General features: G+C 41.5%; 2 protein-coding genes across 2 annotated transcripts; both read right to left on the bottom strand.

Moving 5' to 3' along the window:
• Positions 1-6: 6 nt before the first annotated feature.
• On the bottom strand, positions 7-8,870 carry LOC125178976 (putative mediator of RNA polymerase II transcription subunit 12). Its single transcript, XM_047883962.1, has 11 exons — positions 8,730-8,870; positions 7,685-7,899; positions 6,771-6,825; positions 5,973-6,034; positions 5,394-5,460; positions 4,397-4,491; positions 3,886-3,951; positions 3,049-3,215; positions 2,655-2,746; positions 1,748-2,057; positions 7-976 (listed from the first exon to the last, which is right to left on the bottom strand). Exons 1-11 carry the CDS (start codon positions 8,868-8,870, stop codon positions 249-251), a joined length of 1,998 nt encoding a protein of 665 aa, XP_047739918.1. The 3' UTR covers positions 7-248.
• Positions 8,871-10,362: 1,492 nt separating this feature from the next.
• LOC108667504 lies at positions 10,363-18,570 on the bottom strand. The gene is made up of 10 exons (XM_018154536.2): positions 18,363-18,570; positions 17,875-17,994; positions 16,340-16,438; positions 15,134-15,178; positions 14,690-14,828; positions 13,312-13,439; positions 12,396-12,545; positions 11,403-11,544; positions 10,965-11,116; positions 10,363-10,389 (listed from the first exon to the last, which is right to left on the bottom strand). Exons 1-10 carry the CDS (start codon positions 18,381-18,383, stop codon positions 10,363-10,365), a joined length of 1,023 nt encoding a protein of 340 aa, XP_018010025.1. The 5' UTR covers positions 18,384-18,570.
• Between the last annotated feature and the right edge of the window lie 2,508 nt (positions 18,571-21,078).

Below are 21,078 nucleotides of genomic sequence, written 5' to 3' on the forward strand. Positions count from 1 at the left end.
GAAGGAGGGTTCATCCCTTAATGAGGTGGAAGAGAAGGAGGGTTCATCCCCTAATGAGGTGGAAGAGTAGGAGGGTTCATCCCCTAATGAGGTGGAAGGGAAGGAGGGTTCATCCCTTAATGAGGTGGAAGAGAAGGAAGGTTCATCCCTTAATGAGGTGGAAGAGAAGGAGGGTTCATCCCCTAATGAGGTGGAAGAGGAGGAGGGTTCATCCCTTAATGAGGTGGAAGAGAAGGAGGGTTCATCCCCTAATGAGGTGGAAGAGTAGGAGGGTTCATGTGACTAGCATAGCTGCTCGCGGTGGAAGAGGGTGGATGAGATGCCAGGCCGCCGTACACAGCGAACCCTGCGCCATCCAACAGTGAAGAGGAGGTGGAAGAGAGAGGAGGGAAGAGAGGCGGTGGAGGTGGAAGAGAAAGAGCAGGTGGAAGAGAGTTTGCGGATGGAAGAGTGCCAGCAGGTGAAAGAGAGTGTGCGGATGGAAGAGAGCCAGCGGATGGAAGAGACGGTGCAAGCCCCGATGGGAAAGAAATAGGAACACTAAGAGAGTGAGTAGGATAAAGCAATGGAAGAGCAGGAGTAAGCGAAGTATGGAAGCCATAAGCAGGATTCGTAGAGGCGAGTAGAGCAGCGTAACTAGAGTAAGGGTAGGTAGAGGCGGTAGAATGAGGGTAGATAGAGGCGGTAGAGTGAGGGTAGAGACTATACGCAGGCGTTTCAGCGTATAGGTTCCTGTGAGTCATGTGCTGCAGGTGTTGCTGTTGCAGCTGTTGATGGTACAGCTGTTGATGGTACAGCTGTTGATGGTACAGCTGTTGGTGGTACAGCTGCATGAGCTGCTGCTGATGTCTGACCTGCAGCTGCTTGTTGAGCGTCTGTATCTCAATGGCGTGCTGATACAGCTGTGAGAAGCACTGCTGCAGGGCTGCTGCTGAACTGCTGCCCAAACTCAGCAGGCCTGCTGAGCTGGCGACGTCTGAAATGCAGTATAAGATTCAGTAGATTGCCTGAAATGCAGTACAAGATTCAGTAGATTGCCTGAAATGCAGTATAAGATTCAGTAGATTGCCTGAAATGCAGTATAAGATTCAGTAGATTGCCTGAAATGCAGTATAAGATTCAGTAGATTGCCTGAAATGCAGTATAAGATTCAGTAGATTGCCTGAAATGCAGTATAAGATTCAATAGATTGCCTGAAATGCAGTATAAGATTCAATAGATTGCCTGAAATGCAGTATAAGATTCAGTAGATTGCGATCAATTCGAATTATTCACAGAAAAATAACAATAGTGGGATATAAATATGAAGTAATAGAAAGCAAGAAGTTGTATGAGAATGGAAAAATTGAACAAATCTCAGGAGGCAAGTTATGCGGAGATACGGAAATATTCAGGAGCCAATGCAACACATACAAGTAAGAAAACATCAGTTGTTCGTTCGGTATATACTAGGCGAATATGTTGTACAGGAACAGCTTCAGTAAAACATAATTTAACAAGTTATAACAACACAAATAAATGAATTGAGCAGAATATTTTAAGATGAGAACGCATTCAGAGCATACCTACACCTCGCGTCACTAGAACATTTATATGCTCCATAGCAAATACAGTCGAAAATAACCAAATCTTTTATGGCTAATTACTTCGTAAAAAGATTCTTTAGTATTTATTAATTACGGAGGCTTGATACGTATTAATTGATATGAATTGATACGTACTAATTACGATAGATTAATTTACTAACCGATAGGATGAAGACTTGCAGTATTAGCTACACTGCAGGGCAGTTGCTGCAGCGGATTTTGCTGCTGTTGCTGCAGTTGCTGAATCTGCTGTTGCTGAGATGGTTGGTTCGATGGTTGCGCTAATTGCTGGAGCTGTGGCTGCTGCGATTGCTGTTGTTGCAACAGTTGCTGCTGCAGTTGTTGTTGCTCTTGTGATTGTTGCAACAGTTGTTGTTGCTGCTGCTGCGATTGTTGCAACAGTTGCTGCTTGTTGCTGCCAGATGTCAGGGAGAGGTGCAGACTGTCAATGGTTCCTTGCACCGCCCGGAGCTGCAACATCGAACACTTCAATTAACAATTAGAGAACAATCAGCAATTTAATGAGCAGTTAGTCGTGACCGCAACGAATCATCACAGACGCAGCATTTGCAATACAAAAAAAAAAAAAAAAACAGGACGGCCGAGGCATGATAATTTTACAGCGAATATTGTGAGACAAAAGATCAGGTAGCTTGGCCAATGATTTTCGCACCAAAAGATCAGATATCTCGGCCAATGATATTCGTACCAACAGGTTCGGCAACGAGAGTTAAGGTCAGTTAAATAAATATTTAAGCCTGAATTAAACCAACATGTGTGGCACAACAGAACGGACGAGTCATTTATATAAGCACAACAGTAACAGAACAGGGCGAGAGTGTCTGTTGCTTAACAGGACTGCACTTAACAGGACTGCACTTAACAGGACTGCACTTAACAGGACTGCACTAACTGCATTTAACAGGGCTGCACTTAACAGGACTGCATTTAACAGGACTGCACTTAACAGCACTGCATTTAACAGGACTGCACTTAACAGGACTGCATTTAACAGGACTGCACTTAACAGGACTGCATTTAACAGGACAGCAGACGGCAGTGACTCGCCTGTTGTAGAGCGTCAACAAGAGCCTGTTGAGCATCGCTGTTGTCAACAGCAGCTGTTGATTCAGCCGCAGCAACAGGAGGCAAGCTGTTATCTGTTCACACCATCTTCATTACACCACAATAACAGTTATTTGATCAAAAAAGGGTAAGATTTATCGAATACAAAAATGTTCTGCATTATAGTCATAAAAGATTGATTACTTATACAGCTTTTGATACAAGATACTACTTTTGATGATAATAGATATTTTAGATACATCATTGGACTGATAAGCCCTACATAAACATTAATTCTCATTTAACATATATTAATTACACAGAGCATTTAATTATTTTCTCATTATAGGCACGGCAGTTGAGAGCGTGTAAGAATAATTGTTATTTTAGCTCTCACGTTTAGCTGCCTTGGGTCGGACGCTGAGGGCGGTGCCATCAGCGTCGTGGCCATCGGCAAAGTGGCCATCGGATTCAGTGGCGCAGTGGCGTGCGGCCGTGGCATTGTGGCTGGCGCTGAAGGAAGACGAACGAAGGTCCTGGCTACCTTCGTCTTCATCGTTACCGCTGAGAGGGGGAAATATTGAGGGGAAATTCACGAAGGAAAATTTACGAGGGTAAATTCAACTGAATAATATAATGGTTGTAGGGTAAAAATCAGATCTAAGGGCATCTTGGACTAAATTAAGGCATTAAATTAAGGGCATCTATTAAAACTAAATTTGTGATCAATATCATATTAATATCATTTAATTATATTATAATTAATTTGCATTATTATATATTTCATTATTTATTTATTCAAGAAATGCACAAATCTAAACAGCAACATAAAAAAAGCCACCCTGATCGGTTGGCAACCACAAGAACAACCGGAGATCGGTTGGCAACCACAAGAACAACCGGAGATCGGTTGGCAACCACAAGAACAACCAGAGATCGGTTGGCAACCACAAGAACAACCGGAGATCGGTGGACAACCTCAAGAACAACCGGAGATCGGTTGGCAACCTCAAGAACAACCGGAGATCGGTTGGCAACCACAAGAACAACCGGAGATCGGTTGGCAACCTCAAGAACAACCAGAGATCGGTTGGCAACCTCAAGAACAACCAGAGATCGGTTGGCAACCTCAAGAACAACCGGAGATCGGTTGGCAACCTCAAGAACAACCGGAGATCGGTTGGCAACCTCAAGAACAACCGGAGATCGGTTGGCAACCACAAGAACAACTCACGGGGCGCTGTGGTTGTGGTGGTGGTTGAGGTTGTCGAGGTGTGGTGGACAGCTCTTGTCTATGCCGCTGTTGGATGCAAATAATCATGTCATTATTACTTCAATAATTTTAAGATAAATAGTTTAATAATTAAATGTTAATTATGTACCTTTTTGTGCTATAAAGTGATGATCCTATAATTAGTTTTAAAATTCTATAGTTTACTTCAACCTCAAAAAGAGCAATATTGCTTCTGTTAAATTAGTTTAAATTATAACATTCTAGTATATAATATAACAATGTTTTTTTATAGTGAGAATAATGAGGTCCTGGAGTGCCCCACACTCCACACCCCGCCACCAGACCTCATGAGGTCCTGCAGTGCCCCACACCCCGCCCCCAGACCTCATGAGGTCCTGCAGTGCCCCACACCCCGCCACCAGACCTCATGAGGTCCTGCAGTGCCCCACACCCCGCCACCAGACCCCATGAGGTCCTGCAGTGCCCCACACCCCACACCCCGCCACCAGACCTCATGAGGTCCCGCAGTGTGGTCCTCTTCATCCACAGCTCCTGCTGCAGAGCGGCTATGTGCGCCAGACGCTGCTGGTGCTCCTGCCAGCCTTCCTGCAAGCCAGACATTCTTATTTATTTCAATCTATTATATTTATATAATAAATATATCATATTTATTTAAATTTATTATATTTATATAACAAATATATCTATTAATTTCAATCTATTATAGTTATAAAATAAATATATCATATTTATTTCAATCTATTATAGTTATATACAGTAATAAATATATCATATTTATTTCAATCTATTTTATTTATTATAGTTATATTATGATTAATGAAAAATTGCATACGAGATATTATACCTACATGATGCAATATAGAATTAATTTTAGTTATAGTATAAAGAATTGTAGTGAATTATAGAATTATTATACTAATTGACAAATTCACTATGAATATTGATAAGAAGTACAGTTATGTACATGTGAGACAACCAAATCAACACTGACAATTGATACATTTTGAGGAGCCAACAAGTTGACTTTGATGGCTTAAATGATATCAACTGCAGCTGTGGTTATGATACCCAAGAACTGATGAAAATAATGAATATGCTGACAATAACCAACATGCTGACAATAACCAACACGCTGACAATAACCAACATGCTGACAATAACCAACATGCTGACAGTAACCAACATGCTGACAGTAACCAACATGCTGACAGTAACGAGTCAGCAAGCAACACTGGGACTGATGTCAGGTTGCTGACAATATCACTCCACACACTAACATCACAGCAGTAACATTAATTGTGATGGTTATTTAATAACAGTTCTTTGTGCTAATGCCATTTATAGAAGGTATTTACAGCAATTATATGTAAAAAATTATATCTAAAAATGTGTTAAAGAACAGCCTCAACACTCACCTGCTCAACAGTCTCAACACTCACATGCTCAACAGTCTCAACGCTCACCTGCTCAACAGTCTCAACGCTCACCTGCTCAACAGGAGCGGGGCGCTGCTGCTCGTTGGTTATCGTTCTTTCTTCACTTTCTTCATCTCGACTGAAAAATGTACAAATTATTTTGTATATCAGGTTTTATGAATTTTTTAATATATTTTTCATTGATGAAGGTACGAATGATTTGATAATGTTGAATGAAATGAGAAGTGCACTAAACATTAAGCCAAATTGGTACATTCAATGTACAATTGATAGTAATTTCATAATGGATGTGATTCAGCGGCACAGCAGCAACAAAACTAAATAAAAAACTAAACCATACCTATACATATACTCACGACTCACGCAACAGTGCAATGCTAAAGCTACCTGCCGTCATCACAATGCTAAAGCTACCTGCCGCCATCACAATGCTAAAGCTACCTGCCGCCATCACAATGCTAAAGCTACCTGCCGCCATCACAATGCTAAAGCTACCTGCCGCCATCACAATGCTAAAGCTACCTGCCGCCATCACAATGTTAAAGCTACCTGCCGCCATCACAATGCTAAAGCTACCTGCCACCATCACAATGCTAAAGCTACCTGCCACCATCACAATGCTAAAGCTACCTGCCGCCATCATGATGCCGGTGTCGGGACGATGAGGGTTCCCCGCTCGCCTCTTCTTCCTCCTGCAACAGGCGCTCGTGTAGAGAATTATTCTCCAGAGAAATTATGACATTAAATAATTTTAAGTCATAATATGGAAGCAAATATTGTGATAACAAATATTGTTCACTATATTGCGATAACAAATATTGCTCACTATATTGCGATAACAAATATTGTTCACTATATTGCGATAACAAATATTGTTCACTATATTGCGATAACAAATATTGTTCACTATCTTGTGATAACAAATATTGCTCGCTATGTTGCGATAACAAATATTGCTCGCTATGTTGTGATAACAAATATTGCTCGCTATGTCGCGATAACAAATATTGCTCACTAGCATATATTGTGATAACAGATATTGCTCACTATCATTATATTATAATAATAGATTCAATGACAGCGTCCGAAGAGCGTGTCAGGGAGCCAAATGGCAGAAATTTAAATTTTATCAGGAGCTGAACTCATTTGTCTAGGATCTCTAGTGGAGTTCTAAGGGAATTTTAGGATCTCTAGAGGTCTTCTATTAGAATTTTAGGATCTCTAGAGGACTTGTAGGGGAATTTTAGAATCCCTAGGGGACTTCTAGAAGAATTTTAGGATCTCTAGATGACTTCTAGAGGAATTTTAGGATATCTAGAGGACTTCAAGGCATCACCTCAGCATGCTGCAGCAGGGCCAGCTGACGCTGAGTCAGCACCCACCTCAGCACGCTGCAGCAGGGCCAGCTGACGCTGAGTCAGCACTCACCTCAGCACGCTGCAGCAGGGCCAGCTGACGCTGAGTCAGCACCCACCTCAGCACGCTGCAGCAGGGCCAGCTGACGCTGAGTCAGCACCTCGCTGAGTGGGCGGCCAGAGCCCCGCGATGCGCTGATACACTGCATGATGTCAGCCATGTCAGCCATGCGCTGCTTCGCGGCGCTCAGCTCCCTGCAGCAGGTGCACGTGTCAGCACATGGTCAGCACATGGTCAGCACATGGTGCGCGTGGCACGTCAGCGTGACACGCGGCATTTATGTGTAGTTAATAGCTGGTCAGGTCAGGTCAAGTTAAGTCAGGGTAGGCCAAGTTAGGTTAAGTCAAGTTAGATCAGGTCACATCAGATCAGGTTAAACCAGATGAGGTCAAATAAGGTCAGGTCAAGTCAAGTTAGGTCAGGTCAGGCAAGTTTAGGTCATCTGTCAAACTCGATGAGGTCAAATAAGGTCAGATCAGGTCAGGTCAGGTCACTAGATGTTAGTTCATGTCAGACTGAAGCATCTCAGGCAAGAGAGGTGAAGCCAGCAACATAACGCAATATCGGGTCTCCTGAACACAGTATGTCCGCGAGATAAGAGCATAAATTTCTCAAGGAATGATGTGAAATTTCTCAATGAACTGATGATGATGTAAACTGATGATGAACATTGAGTTCTCAATGAACTCAATGAACAAAATGATCTAAATTTCTCAATGAACTCAAATAACTTGAGTTCATATTAAACATCATTAGTGACCTCAGCAACATAAGCGTTAACTCAAAGCTCCACATGGCAGCGGGAAAGTGATGCATCTGCCAAAACTAACATTAAAGTCTCATAGTCACCAAATATAATAGACAAATACCAACATGTGTAAACCATCAAATATTGATGAAATTTTGATTTAAAAGCAAACGCCCACTTGAACTTAGCGATAACTGCGGGGTCGTGACGCTCGGTCTCTGAGAGACGAATTATGGAGCCGCTGACGCCTGTGATGAACTCGTCAGCCATGTCAGCATCTGCTGTGTCAGGGGCATGAGCATCTGATGGGGCATCTGATAGGGCATCTGCTGCACCTGATGGGGCATCTGCTGCACCTGATGGGTCATCAGCTGCTCCACTCGGTGAATTATCCTGTAAAAAATTCATGTTCAAATCAGGCAGGCAGTCCTGGGGCTTGATTTAATTCAGTGTTAGTGGTAATGATGGAAGTCACTTTAACTATCGCTTTATGTAAATTAAATAATTATACTACATTTAAAAAACAATTCAATTATATATACAACACCGATATTTGTCAGTGCCACAATACTGTCATCGTAGGACATATCAATGAATATTTTTTTAATGGTTCATTTACACATACACAGGCACACACGATATGCTGTAACATACAATAAGTTTGTATGCGTTCTGTTCACCTTATTTACTTGGTATAACAATACTCGTTATCAATGGTCCAATAATCAATTGCAAAATACTTGTTATCAATTTATCAATGGTACATTTACACGTATGCAGGCACATAAAACAAGCTGTAACATAGAATAAATAAGTTTGTACGTGTTCTGTCTGCCTTATCTACTTGGTATAACAAAACTGCTGAGTTATAGCAGTCATTATCCCTCACTGTGTTGCAGGACCGAACAATGTTTACGAGAAGATGAATTAGAGGTTACTGATAATGAGTCTCTATAATTCATGAATAAATGATAATGTTTAATTTCCATATCCTTCAAAAGTCCCCACTTGGTCAGGCAGAGTGTCAGCCGCCCTCACCTTGGTCAGGCAGAGTGTCAGCAGCCCTCACCTTGGTCAGGCAGAGTGTCAGCAGCCCTCACCTCGTCAGGCAGAGTGTCAGCCGCCCTCACCTTGGTCAGGCAGAGTGTCAGCAGCCCTCACCTTGGTCAGGCAGAGTGTCAGCATTTTTCACCTTGGTCAGGCAGAGTGTCAGCAGCCCTCACCTTGGTCGGGCAGAGTGTCAGCGCCGTTGACCGCAACAAGTGCTGGCAGTGTGCCGATGCTGACGCTGCCTCCGCTGCTCTGCGGAACAGGATCTGCTGGCAGCAGGTCTGACAGATCCTCTGCTGACAGTCCTGTTGCATCGTGCCGGTCGTTATCCTTGACAGTGCTGACAGGGGCTGTAGGGGAGTTGACAGCTGCAGTGTCAGAGCTGACAGCCGCAGTATCAGAGCTGACAATGGCCGAGGTAAGGCTGGCACTGGCAGAACTGACGTCTGCAAGCGATAAAGTTTCTTCAGTTTTAAAGAAAAACATGTGATAAAAAACTACTTTTTACCCGGTATTGTATTCGTTACAACAGGGTTGCAAGGCTACATACGAGCTCTAAACAATTATTTTATCCGCCAATACAATAATAATTGTAAAAAATATAACTCAGTACTCACTGCAGTGAGTGACAGAGAGCGCATTTTCTCGTCGACGAAAACTTGAGGTCACGGACGGACGGACAGACCACGGACGGACGGACGGACAGACAGACGGACATGGCAAGCACAATAGTTCATTTTTTCCATTAATGAGAAAATGGCGCTAAAAATGGTAGCTGTAGCATCAGTATGACATTGTTCACTGCAAATAACATGACACAATAGAGACAAACTGACATTATTTATTTGCTTCTCTTGGCATCTGAGAAGATATGTGCAGCTTAGTGGCCTGACTAAAATATTAGTTCCGGTCTGGCAACAAAAATTTGACATGCACATGCGATCTATCACAATTTTTGCGGAAAGTTAAGATCATATAGGAGGAATGTAGAACAGTTGTCAATGTGAATTAGCTCCGGTCTGGTAGGATTAATTAGTCCTGCATATGTGGGCTATCACCTCATGACCTGCTGTTAGAGGGTTATGACCTGCTGTTAGGGGGTTAGGACCTGCTGTTAGAGGGTTATGACCTGCTGTTAGGGGCTTATGACCTGCTGTTAGGGGGCTTATGACCTGCTGTTAGGGGGTTATGACCTGCTGTTATCGGGTTATGACCTGCTGTTAGGGGGTTATGACCTGCTGTTAGGGGGTTATGACCTGCTGTTAGGGGGTTATGACCTGCTGTTAGAGGGTTATGACCTGCTGTTAGAGGGTTATGACCTGCTGTTAGAGGGTTAGGACCTGCTGTTAGGGGCTTATGACCTGCTGTTAGGGGGCTTATGACCTGCTGTTAGGGGGTTATGACCCTGTCTCTTATACACATCTCTCAACAGTCGCTGCAGAGCTCCCTTCAACAGTCGCTGCAGAGCTTCTCTCAACAGTCGCTGCAGAGCTTCTCTCAACAGTCGCTGCAGAGCTTCTCTCAACAGTCGCTGCAGAGCTCCTCTCAACAGTCGCTGCAGAGCTTCTCTCAACAGTCGCTGCAGAGCTTCTCTCAACAGTCGCTGCAGAGCTTCTCTCAACAGTCGCTGCAGAGCTTCTCTCAACAGCTGTCTCTTATACACATCTAGATGTGTATAAGAGACAGGCAATAAACCTGGAGGGAGTGTCAGCAATAAACCTGGAGGGAGTGTCAGCAATAAACCTGGAGGGAGTGTCAGCAATAAACCTGGAGGAAATATTCATGGGAGACCTCACTTTTTTCGAGCTAAAAGACAAGTCGGGGCTCCATCCACTGAAACGTTGAGCAACAAACCTGACGGAGATAACAGCTACAGCAACAAACCTGACGGAGATAACAGCTACAGCAACAAACCTGTCGGAGATAACAGCAATAAAAAATCTTTCCCAAGAACTCACAACGTTCGCATCGTGCGGAATGCTGAACAGTTTCCTAACTTCGCTATCGGTTTCGGTTTTGGAACTGACGATTATTTTCCGAGGATAAATTTGAGAGCAAACAGGGAGATCAAGTTTGATGGATACGGCGGATTTGGCCCCTCTTTTAGAGGAGATCCAGTGGTGTACAACGGGGGCTTCCACCAAAGAGGGTGTGATTCATTAGAGAACCAGGCCGATGGAAGAACTGGTGGATCTGCTGGAGGAAATGTTGAAGGATTTGGTGGGGTCAAAGGAGGTTATATTGGAGGAGGTGGGTATCAAATAGGCGGGCAAGGTGGAGGATACGGTGGTGGTGGTGGATACGGTGGTGGTGGCGGTGGAGGCTATCAAGTCGGTGGGCAAGGTGGTGGATACGGTGGTGGTGGTGGTGGTGGTGGATACGGTGGTGGTGGTGGTGGTGGGGGATACGGTGGTGGTGGTGGTGGTGGAGGCTACCAAGTCGGTGGGCAAGGTGGTGGATACGGTGGTGGGGGGCACGGTGGTGGTGGTGGTGGTGGTGGTGGTGGCGGTGGACGAGGTGGACGGCAGCGGCAGGAAGTCGTCCTCGTCGCCGTCCACGTCTGCACGTCAACACGTACATGTGATACACTGCATGTACACGTGTACATGTAATACGCTGCATGTGTACATGTTGCGTGTTACATGTCAGCTCACCCATGCCATTTTCCCTCATCTTGTCAGCTCACCCATGACATGTTCCCTCATCTTGTCAGCTCACCCATGCCATGTTCCCTCATCCTGTCAGCTCAACCATGCCATGTTCCCTCATCTTGTCAGCTCACCCATGACATGTTCCCTCATCTTGTCAGCTCACCCATGCCATGTTCCCTCATCTTGTCAGCTCACCCATGCCATGTTCCCTCATCTTGTCAGCTCGGTGTCGCTTGAGCTGACTTATGACAGCGATGAGCTGAGCGCGTTTGGTTGCGAGCTGCAGCAGCTTGCTGGCTAGCTCCGCTTGGCCAGCTGCATCGCCTGCATCCAGCGCCTGAAATACATAACACAACACATAATATATACAATTTTATACATTCGAATTATACATTGTACAACATACACATTTACATCATACATTTTACACCTCACACTGTACATCACAAGACATAATATAGGTATACATTTTAATTATACATTATACACCATACGCCATACACATTTAGATCACACATTATAATTATACATCCCATATTACATCACATACCACATAATATTTACATTTTTATACATTTGAATTATACATTGTACAACATACACATTTACATTATACACCTCACACTGTACAACACAACATATAATATTTAAATTTTAATTATACATTGTATAACATACGCTATATACATTTAGAACATAAATTACACACCTCACCCTGTACACATCAAGATAATACAATATGAACCTCACATCACACATATTCAAACTATAAATCATACACTACAAAATATACATATTTAGATCATAAAACATACACCAGACCAAATACACATTTACTACACAACAATACGGCTACATAAATTGACTTGGAGTCTTGACAACATGCACTTTCCTCTAAGAGAAACAAAAAAAAAGCGAAAGCTGTGGACTTAATTTGGTCTTTCCCATATAAGCGTTCCTCTAAGAGAAATAAAAAAATATAACTCAGTACTCACTGCAGTGAATGACAGAGAGCGCATTTTCTCGTCGACAAAAACGTGAAGTCACGGACGGACGGACAGACAGACAGACAGACGGACGGACGGACGCTCAGACAGACGGACGGACGGACGGACATGGCGAGCACAATAGCGCCTTTTTTCCATAAATGAGAAAATGCGCTAAAAACAGACTAAGCTGTGGACTTACTTGGGTCTTGACATCATAAGCGTTCCTCAAAGTATCAACTTTCTCATAAAGTCCCCTGAAGTCCGCAAGTCCGGCGTTGATCTCCTCAAGACTCCAAGACGCCGCCCCCGGGATGGGGTCTTCATACGGGGACTCCCTGGAGGACTGCGCCTGCACGAGCGTCATTCCATCACGTATACTCGTAATATTTACTTACTCGTCGTATATACTCATATTATATATATACTCGTCGTATATACTCGTCATATATACTAGTCATATATACTACTAGTATTATTTATAAACTCACCCTATATAGTAGTTTTATTTATATACTAGTCATATATACTCGTATTATTTGTCTCATAAACTTAGTTAATGCCCCTTTTCTCCATCGCGATGGTATGGTCCGATATAGTTCCTCAATCGCGCCGGTATACCTTTAATGCCCCCCCCATCCCACACTCCTCATACCTCTAATGTGTGTAATACCTCATACCACTCCTCATACCTCATACCCCCCCCCCCCCCNGTAAGTGCGGATCAGGAACAGCTTAACCGTCAGGGAAAACTCGGACAACAGCAGAAACAGCGGCGGTGTAGTGATGTGTTGGGCTACCGGCGGTGTCCACTAGACCTATAACGCCCCTGGCCCCCAGCGTCCACTAGACCTATAACGCCCCTGGCCCTACAACAGCGCCGGTGCCCACTAGGCCCTATAAGGCCCCTGGCCCCAGCGTCCACTAGACCTATAACGCCCCTGGCCCCACAACAGCGGCGCTGCCACTAGGCCCTATAAGGTCCCTGGCCCCAGCGTCCACTAGACCTATAACGCCCCCGGCCCCACAACAGCGGCGGTGGCCACTAGGCCCTATAACGCCCCTGGCCCCAACGTCCACTAGACCCTATAACGCCCCTGGCCCCAGCACCCACGCACCAGCAGGATGGATCGCTCCTGCTGTTGGATGTCGCGTCGCTGCCTCTTGAGGGCGCTGAGGCGCTCGCGCGTCGCCCTGTAGCGCTCCACCAGGTCTTCCCGCCGCTCCACGTTGGCACGTAGCCGTGCTGACCCGCACAGGGCAGTGTTATATGTAAGGTCCTGTGCTACATATGGTCCTGTGCTACATATGGTCCTATGCTACATATGGTCCTATGCTACATATGGTCCTATGCTACATATGGTCCTATGCTACATATGGTCCTAAGTATGCTACATATGGTCCTATGCTACATATGGTCCTAAGTATGCTACATATGGTCCTCAGTATGCTACATTGTACATATGGTCATGAGTATGCAACATATGATCATATTAAGTATGCTACATATGGTCCTAAGAGTGCTACATATGGTCCTAAGTATGCTACATTGTACATATGGTCATAAGTATGCAACATAGGACCTAAGTATGCTACACATGCACTAAGTACGTTACATATGGTCCTAAGAATGCCACATAAGGTCACAAGCATTTAACATGTTGTCTCAAGCATTTCACAGAAGGCATTTGTCTCGGTAGTTTCTACGCTGAAGAACAGCTTGTATGTTGGAAGAATGCAAATACTATCTCATTTGTTCTCTAGAATGAGGCTTAGTGGTGCAGTGTACAGAATAAGTTGCTGGTACAAGTTCAGTGGATGGTACTAGTTAAATTAATAGTACAAGCGCGGTGATGAAGCGCATGTTGATAGTACTAATTAAATTCTGGATAGCATTTCTGTTAGTACTGCAAGAAGCAATAAATACGGAGGATATTACGCAGTGCAAGCTCTTATGCCACAGTTTCCTGCTGTGAGCAATGGTAACGGCTTTAATTCTAGCCTTCTAGACTAATAAATTGTAGCGCGAACTCTAGACTAATTAATTCTAGCGTTCTAGACTAATTAATTCTAGCGTTCTAGACTAATTAATTGTAGCGTTCTAGACTAATTAATTCTAGCGTTCTAGACTAATTAATTATAGCGTTCTAGACTAATTAATTATAGCGTTCTAGACTAATTAATTCTAGCGATCTAGACTAATTAATTATAGCGTTCTAGATTAATCAATTCTAGCGTTTTAGACTAATTAATTATAGCGTTCTAGATTAATTAATCCTAGTGTTCTAGATTAATTAATCCTAGTGTTCTAGATTAATTAATCCTAGTGTTCTAGATTAATTAATCCTAGTGTTCTAGATTAATTAATCCTAGTGTTCTAGATTAATCACTTCTAGCATTGTAAATTAATTAACTCTAGCGTCCAACATTTATTTCTTCTGGTATTATAAATTTGATTAGGTCTAGCGTTCAATATAAAGTAAGTAGAAGACTGACCATTGAGCAGACTGGCCTCCTGCATGCCGGCCGTGAGGCGGTCAGAGAAGGACGCCCCCGCGGGCGCCGGGAAGGCTGGAGTTTGTCCTCCGCTGTCGTCCACCGCGTCCACCGTCCTCACCGACACCTGGCCTATGCTCTGTTGGGGGGGGGTGTTAGGGGCAGGCAACAGACCACATCAGCGGGTGATACACTATCCCCCCTCAAAAGACTCTTATCACAACATTCATCCTCTTAATTGATCACAATAATAAATACTTTATCAGAAGACGTGATCACAATAATAAATACTTTATCAGAAGACGTGATCACAATAATAAATACTATAACAAAAGACGACATCATTTAACATCATATTTATTATGCTATATACGATCATGATTTAGTAAGCATGAGTTCTCCTCATTCACTCCTGCATGAATGATGAATGAACTCATCACGCACCTGGGAATTGGGAAGCCCTGGAGCCTGCGTCCCACAGCTCGCTCCCTAAAACAAGCAAGAAATTATAATTAAAATATAACAATACCGACTAATATAAACTATAACAATCAACAAATTATAATTAAAAACAAATTATAATTAATATATAACAATACATAATAATATAAACTATAACAATTGACAACTTATAATTAAAAACAAATTATAATTAATATATAACAATACATAATAATATAAACTATAACAATTGACAACTTATAATTAAAAACAAATTATAATTAATATATAACAATACATAATAATATAAACTATAACAATTGACAAATTATAATTAAAAACAAATTATAATTAATATATAACAATACAGAATAATATAAACTATAACAATCAACAAATTGTAATTAATATATAACAATACAGAATAAAATAAACTAATGCTTCATTAATCAAGAGCTATAATCAAGACATTATTAATGCAGACCATCACATCGCAATTATTATTACAAACTAGAATAGGATATAGGGACATTTATTTATATATTATATATAGGGACATTTATTTATATATTATATATAGGATATAGGGACATTTATAAGGACAAGGCCGTGAACATTAGACATTATGCAATATGGCAGACTAAAGCGAGTGATGTCTGCAGCATTGCCAGACTAAAGCGAGTGATGTCTGCAGCATTGCCAGACTAAAGCGAGTGATGTCTGCAGCATTGCCAGACTAAAGTGAGTGATGTCTGCAGCATTGCCAGACTAAAGTGAGTGATGTCTGCAGCATTGCCAGACTAAAGTGAGTGATGTNAAACTCACGGAGGTCTGCAGTGTTGCCAGACTAAACTCACGGATGTCTGCAGTGTTGCCAGACTAAACTCATCGAGGTCTGCAGTGTTGCCAGACTAAACTCACCGAGGTCTGCAGTGTTGCCAGACTAAACTCATCGAGGTCTGCAGCGTTGCCAGACTAAACTAACAGATGTCTGCAGTGTTGCCAGACTCAACTCACAGAGCTCTGCAGCGTCGCCAGACTAAACTCACAGATGTCTGCAGCGTTGCCAGACTAAACTCACAGAGCTCTGCAGCGTCGCCAGACTAAACTCACAGAGGTCTGCAGTGTTGCCAGACTAAACTCACAGAGGTCTGCAGCGTCGCCAGACTAAACTCACAGAGGTCTACAGCGTCGCCAGACCAAACTCACAGAGGTCTGCAGTGTTGCCAGATGTGCAGACAGTTTGGACTCGGACGTCTTAAGTTCCCGAAGCACCTTGACCAGAGTGTTGTACTGACCAATCTTGTCCTGTAATTAAATGAACTTTAATTGGGCATCAAACAGTCTTACCTGCTAAAATAACATGTAGTTTGCTTGTTATTGTAGGTGCATTGAACAAAATGTGTCCACTGCTGCTCTACAGCAAGTTTTACAATTCCTTGAAATGTTTAACTATGTTTAATGATTCATTGCCTTTTCAGACAGGACCTAAGAAGACAAATTTATCACTAAAGTTATTTAAAGTTAAGAAGAACTTGAGCCTTGGTTTTTGCACCAGTCTTGGCTCCTCAATTATAACTTTTTCTCAGTTTTGTCATATTTGTTTCCATAATTTAATCAGTAAATAAAAATAAAACCAAAAAGTTTCAACAAAGTGGAGGTTCAGGATGGTTTTTAGGGATACGAGGGCCATCAATCCAATTATTTATTTAACCCTAACCAAACAAACACCTCTCTTCACACTAACTTGCCAAACATATTATTGAATAAACTTTTCACAACAATCTTAATTATAAACAGGTACTGTATCAAATAATTGATATTAAGATGCTGCTTAACAGTTCAGTAATTTCATAGTATTTCAGCCGTTCATTAGTTTCCTTACTATTACAATCCCTTAGGACTGGAATGCACTATATCAGTCACTAAAATATAACAGGAATGTCAAAAACTAGGACTAATATCTTAAAAGTTTACTAGCAATTCAGAAATGGAGGTTAGGAAATAATTTTCAGACGTTGATGCTTATTTGAATGGGCAGCAACTTATGTTAGATGGCAGTGCTGTCGTGAGTTGAACTGAACTCAATTAAAATGTTTGCTTGAAATAACTATTTAATAACTATTTAATAACTATAAATATTTAATAACTATTTAAGGGTACCTTGCCCCATTCTGCGAAATATTTTCCATTTATAAAATGTAAAAACTGACTAAACTCCAAGCTAAAAATTATAAATCAAATTTTATTAATCAATACCATATTATCAGTTTTTCCATCTACCTGAAACTTGCTCTCTCTTCTCTCTGAATGCCTCATCAGAAAAGCCCACATAAATCAATCATGAACAATGAAACAAAATCAGCACATACATCAATCAAGGTCAACATAACTTTAATATTGCAAATCTGAAATATTAAAAAGGATTAAAGGAATGACTAATGAGTCTAGATATTATTGTCGAGAGTCTCGCAATGACTTTGCAAGTAGCTTTGCAGCTTTTTCTCTACTTTGCAAACATTTAAATAAGAACCCAATTTAAAGAACACCCCACTTTAAAGAATGAGCAACAAAAGAATAGCTTAATCAAGATGAACTGTTACCATCTTTCTTAGTGATGGCCAATATGATGACCAAATTTGTAATATAGGTAATAATCTAGACATGTCATGAAAAAATGTATGCACATAAGTACAAAAAAAACAATAGAATACACAAAAGGTTAATATTGCATGAAGGCTAACCAAGTCAGCTTGCTGCTCCAGAGCTGTCATGGCAGCCGTAGTCTGGGTGATGTAGCCGCGTACTTGCTGCAACTTACTGCTTATTGCTGCCACGCTGCTGGCAGTCAAGTCATCCACTGCCTGCAGTACACAAATGTTACTACCAGCAATGCCTTTAACAAGGAAATAAGCTTGCTATTACCAAGAAATTTGTCATGAAATAAGGTTCAGCCATCAATAACCTGGGCCTATACTTTCAAAGAAAGTTGAGAGATCGTAAGTTCATCGGCCAATCATTGACGGCCTTTCAAGCAAAATCCACCAATCATAGACAAGAAAATAGAGCTAGTTTTGAGCTAGAAGAAATAGAGCTAGTTTTGAGCTAGTTTTGAAAGTATGGCCCCTGGCATGATAGTTATGGTGTAAAGCAATGTGTTACAGAAAACCACTAAAGAGTTTTATTTAAAGTAAAAAACTGCATAAATTTTCCTGAAAAGGAGGCCACTGACCTGCCCTGCAGCTGACAGCATATTGCTGCAGTCACTGTTACTGCTGCTGTCGCCTGACGTCTGTTGCTGGCGCTGCTCTGCGGCAGCTGCAGCTAAAAAACTGCTGCTGCTGCCATCATTGTTGTTATTGCTTGTTGTTGCTTTGGTAGTTGGAGATTCAGTTGTTGCTGCTGCTGCAGTTGTTGCTGATGCTGCAGTTGTTGCTGATGCTGCAGTTGTTGCTGCGGCCGATGTTGTTGCTGCTGCTGTTGTTGCTGTTGCTGCCGCCGCTGTTGTTGCTGTTGCTGCCGCCACTGTTGCAGCTGCATGTCCATTGACTAGATCATTTGTTGTATCATTGTCATCTCCTGAAGTTTCTTCCCTGTAAACATAATGATAAGAGGGACTCAACTGTGAGTTATGATGCACTGTAGCAAATAATCATCTTCAAAATAAATCACAAGCATGAACCAAGCCTCAAAATTTAAATCCTCTATTCCCAAGCAGTACAATTATGGCCGTGATTCATAAAAAAATAAAGAACAATGGTTTCACTTCTGTTAAATTTCAAATAGAAAGTAAATATATGACTCTTGATGTTTAATGCAAAAAACCCATAATATCTTATTTTGTGATAAGAAAAGAATAGTGGCAAGTTAAGGCATCTCTAGAGAATATAGGTAATGGCAAATGATAATTTTTTCATTTATAGACATTCACAAGCAGAATTTCTGCTAACTTAACAGCAATATATTAAGGTACCACTATTTGTAAAGATTAGGAGAAGATGCTGAATTATAAGATGTCAAGAAATTCAGTGTGGAATTCTAGAGAGTTATTAAACTGACCAAAACACATAGCATATAGGAAAAGCCATCACACAATCAATCACAGTCTGGAAAGGATAACCAATCATGGCTGGAAAAGGACATGTAGCGGCCCAAAAAGGGCAGATAATTTATGCACTATCTTAGAATTCCAGCCTGGTCAAGGTACTGGTACACAGAGGATGGGGAGAGGCTGGATCACAATGCGGGTGTGAATCAAGTTTATTGTTCTGGAATACAGAGCTGGTGATGAACTGACATGGGAGCAAATTTGTCTTCCAAGGTTGACACAGAAAAGGAGCTTTTTCTTAAGTGGATTAGTTAAAGAAATTAGGATGGTTGCAGGCAAAGATACTCCATATATTCACACAAATGCTAATTAAGTTTTCAAGTATTTACAAAAAAAACAAGAGATTCAGAAGAGTCCTCATCAGATTCATTTTTTTTCCACCAGCCCAATCACCTGAAATCATAAAATCCTAACCGTTATAATTAGCATGTCACACCACTTCATTTACATAAGAATTTATTAGTAAAGAAAATGGCAGAACAATTGAACTTAATTCTTGTAGAAATGATTTGGAGGCCATCTCGTGCATTAATTAGACATTTCATGTATATAGCCATAACAAATTTGAAAAGAATCTACAGTTATTGGCAATTCAATCAATAATATGATTGTCTCAGTTATTTGTGAATGATGAATAACAAAGCAATAGATAGGTTATTAACTCACCTGCGTTCAACATCCTTCTCATTGACAGGAGGCATCTTAATAGCAGGATATTCAATGGAAAAATCAGAGGCAGAACTGACCAGTGGCACTCAATATATTCATAGTAGATATACTAGAGGAGTTGAATTAATTCAAGACAAATGATGATGAAATAGGTGCCTTTAAAGAAATAGATATATTAAAAAAATGTACCAAGGCTTCATACAGAGGGAGCAAACTAAAGAACTAAATGGAGAATATGTGCTTTGGAACTTCAATACCTGAAAAATAATTCACATTTCAGCTCCAAAGTGTGTACGAGTTTAGAGAATATACGGTATTTTTATGCCTTAACACGTTGACTACGATTGCTTCATCTTGTACTATTATTTCATTTTTTGTACTGTTTTTAAACAGGGTTGCCAGATGGTCATTTCTTCCAGACAAATTCGATGATTTAGTTTTTCTCAATTGAGTTGGCTGGCTAAAATTTATGATAAGGGTACTTCCTAATTAAATTTTAAATACTGCAAAAAGAAAATAAATGGAATTTTAACAGTGGAACCTACAAATAAATTAGTACCTACCTATATATTGAGTTATTGGCCTTTTTTGGCCTTTTTTTGTTCTCAGATTTGGCCAATTTTAGGCAACTTGAATTATGTACCACTACGTCCTGGAGAAATACTTTTAGTGGTACACATATGTACCACTTCATAGTCAACGTGTTATATAAATATTTCAAGTACTGGCATATGACAAATATTTTTATAATATTATACTAATTACTATACTGTACTGCAAGATGAATTCATTTATAGCACAGCAAAATAGTTTAATTAGTATTGCCTAATTAACGCTAGAGTTAATTAGGCCAAATAATGCACTCTAACTAGCAGTACGTAGGTTGCCAACCTCCTGTGCTAGGATTGTCTAGATCAGAAACTAGACCAAGAAACACTAGACATAGAATTTGTCACTGCACTGAAGCAAGCAATGAAATTATAGCATTACACTGCAGCTGTTGCAGCACACTGAGGCAGCAGCACACTGAGGAAGCAGCACACTGAGGCAGCAGCACACTGAGGCAGCAGCACACTGAGGAAGCAGCACACTGAGGCAGCAGCACACTGAGGCAGCAGCACACTGAGGCAGCAGCAGCACACTGAGGCAGCAGCAGCACACTGAGGCAGCA

This window comes from Hyalella azteca, unplaced genomic scaffold, assembly GCF_000764305.2.
Source record: "Hyalella azteca isolate HAZT.00-mixed unplaced genomic scaffold, Hazt_2.0.2 contig14143, whole genome shotgun sequence".
NCBI classification, from domain to species: domain Eukaryota; kingdom Metazoa; phylum Arthropoda; class Malacostraca; order Amphipoda; family Hyalellidae; genus Hyalella; species Hyalella azteca.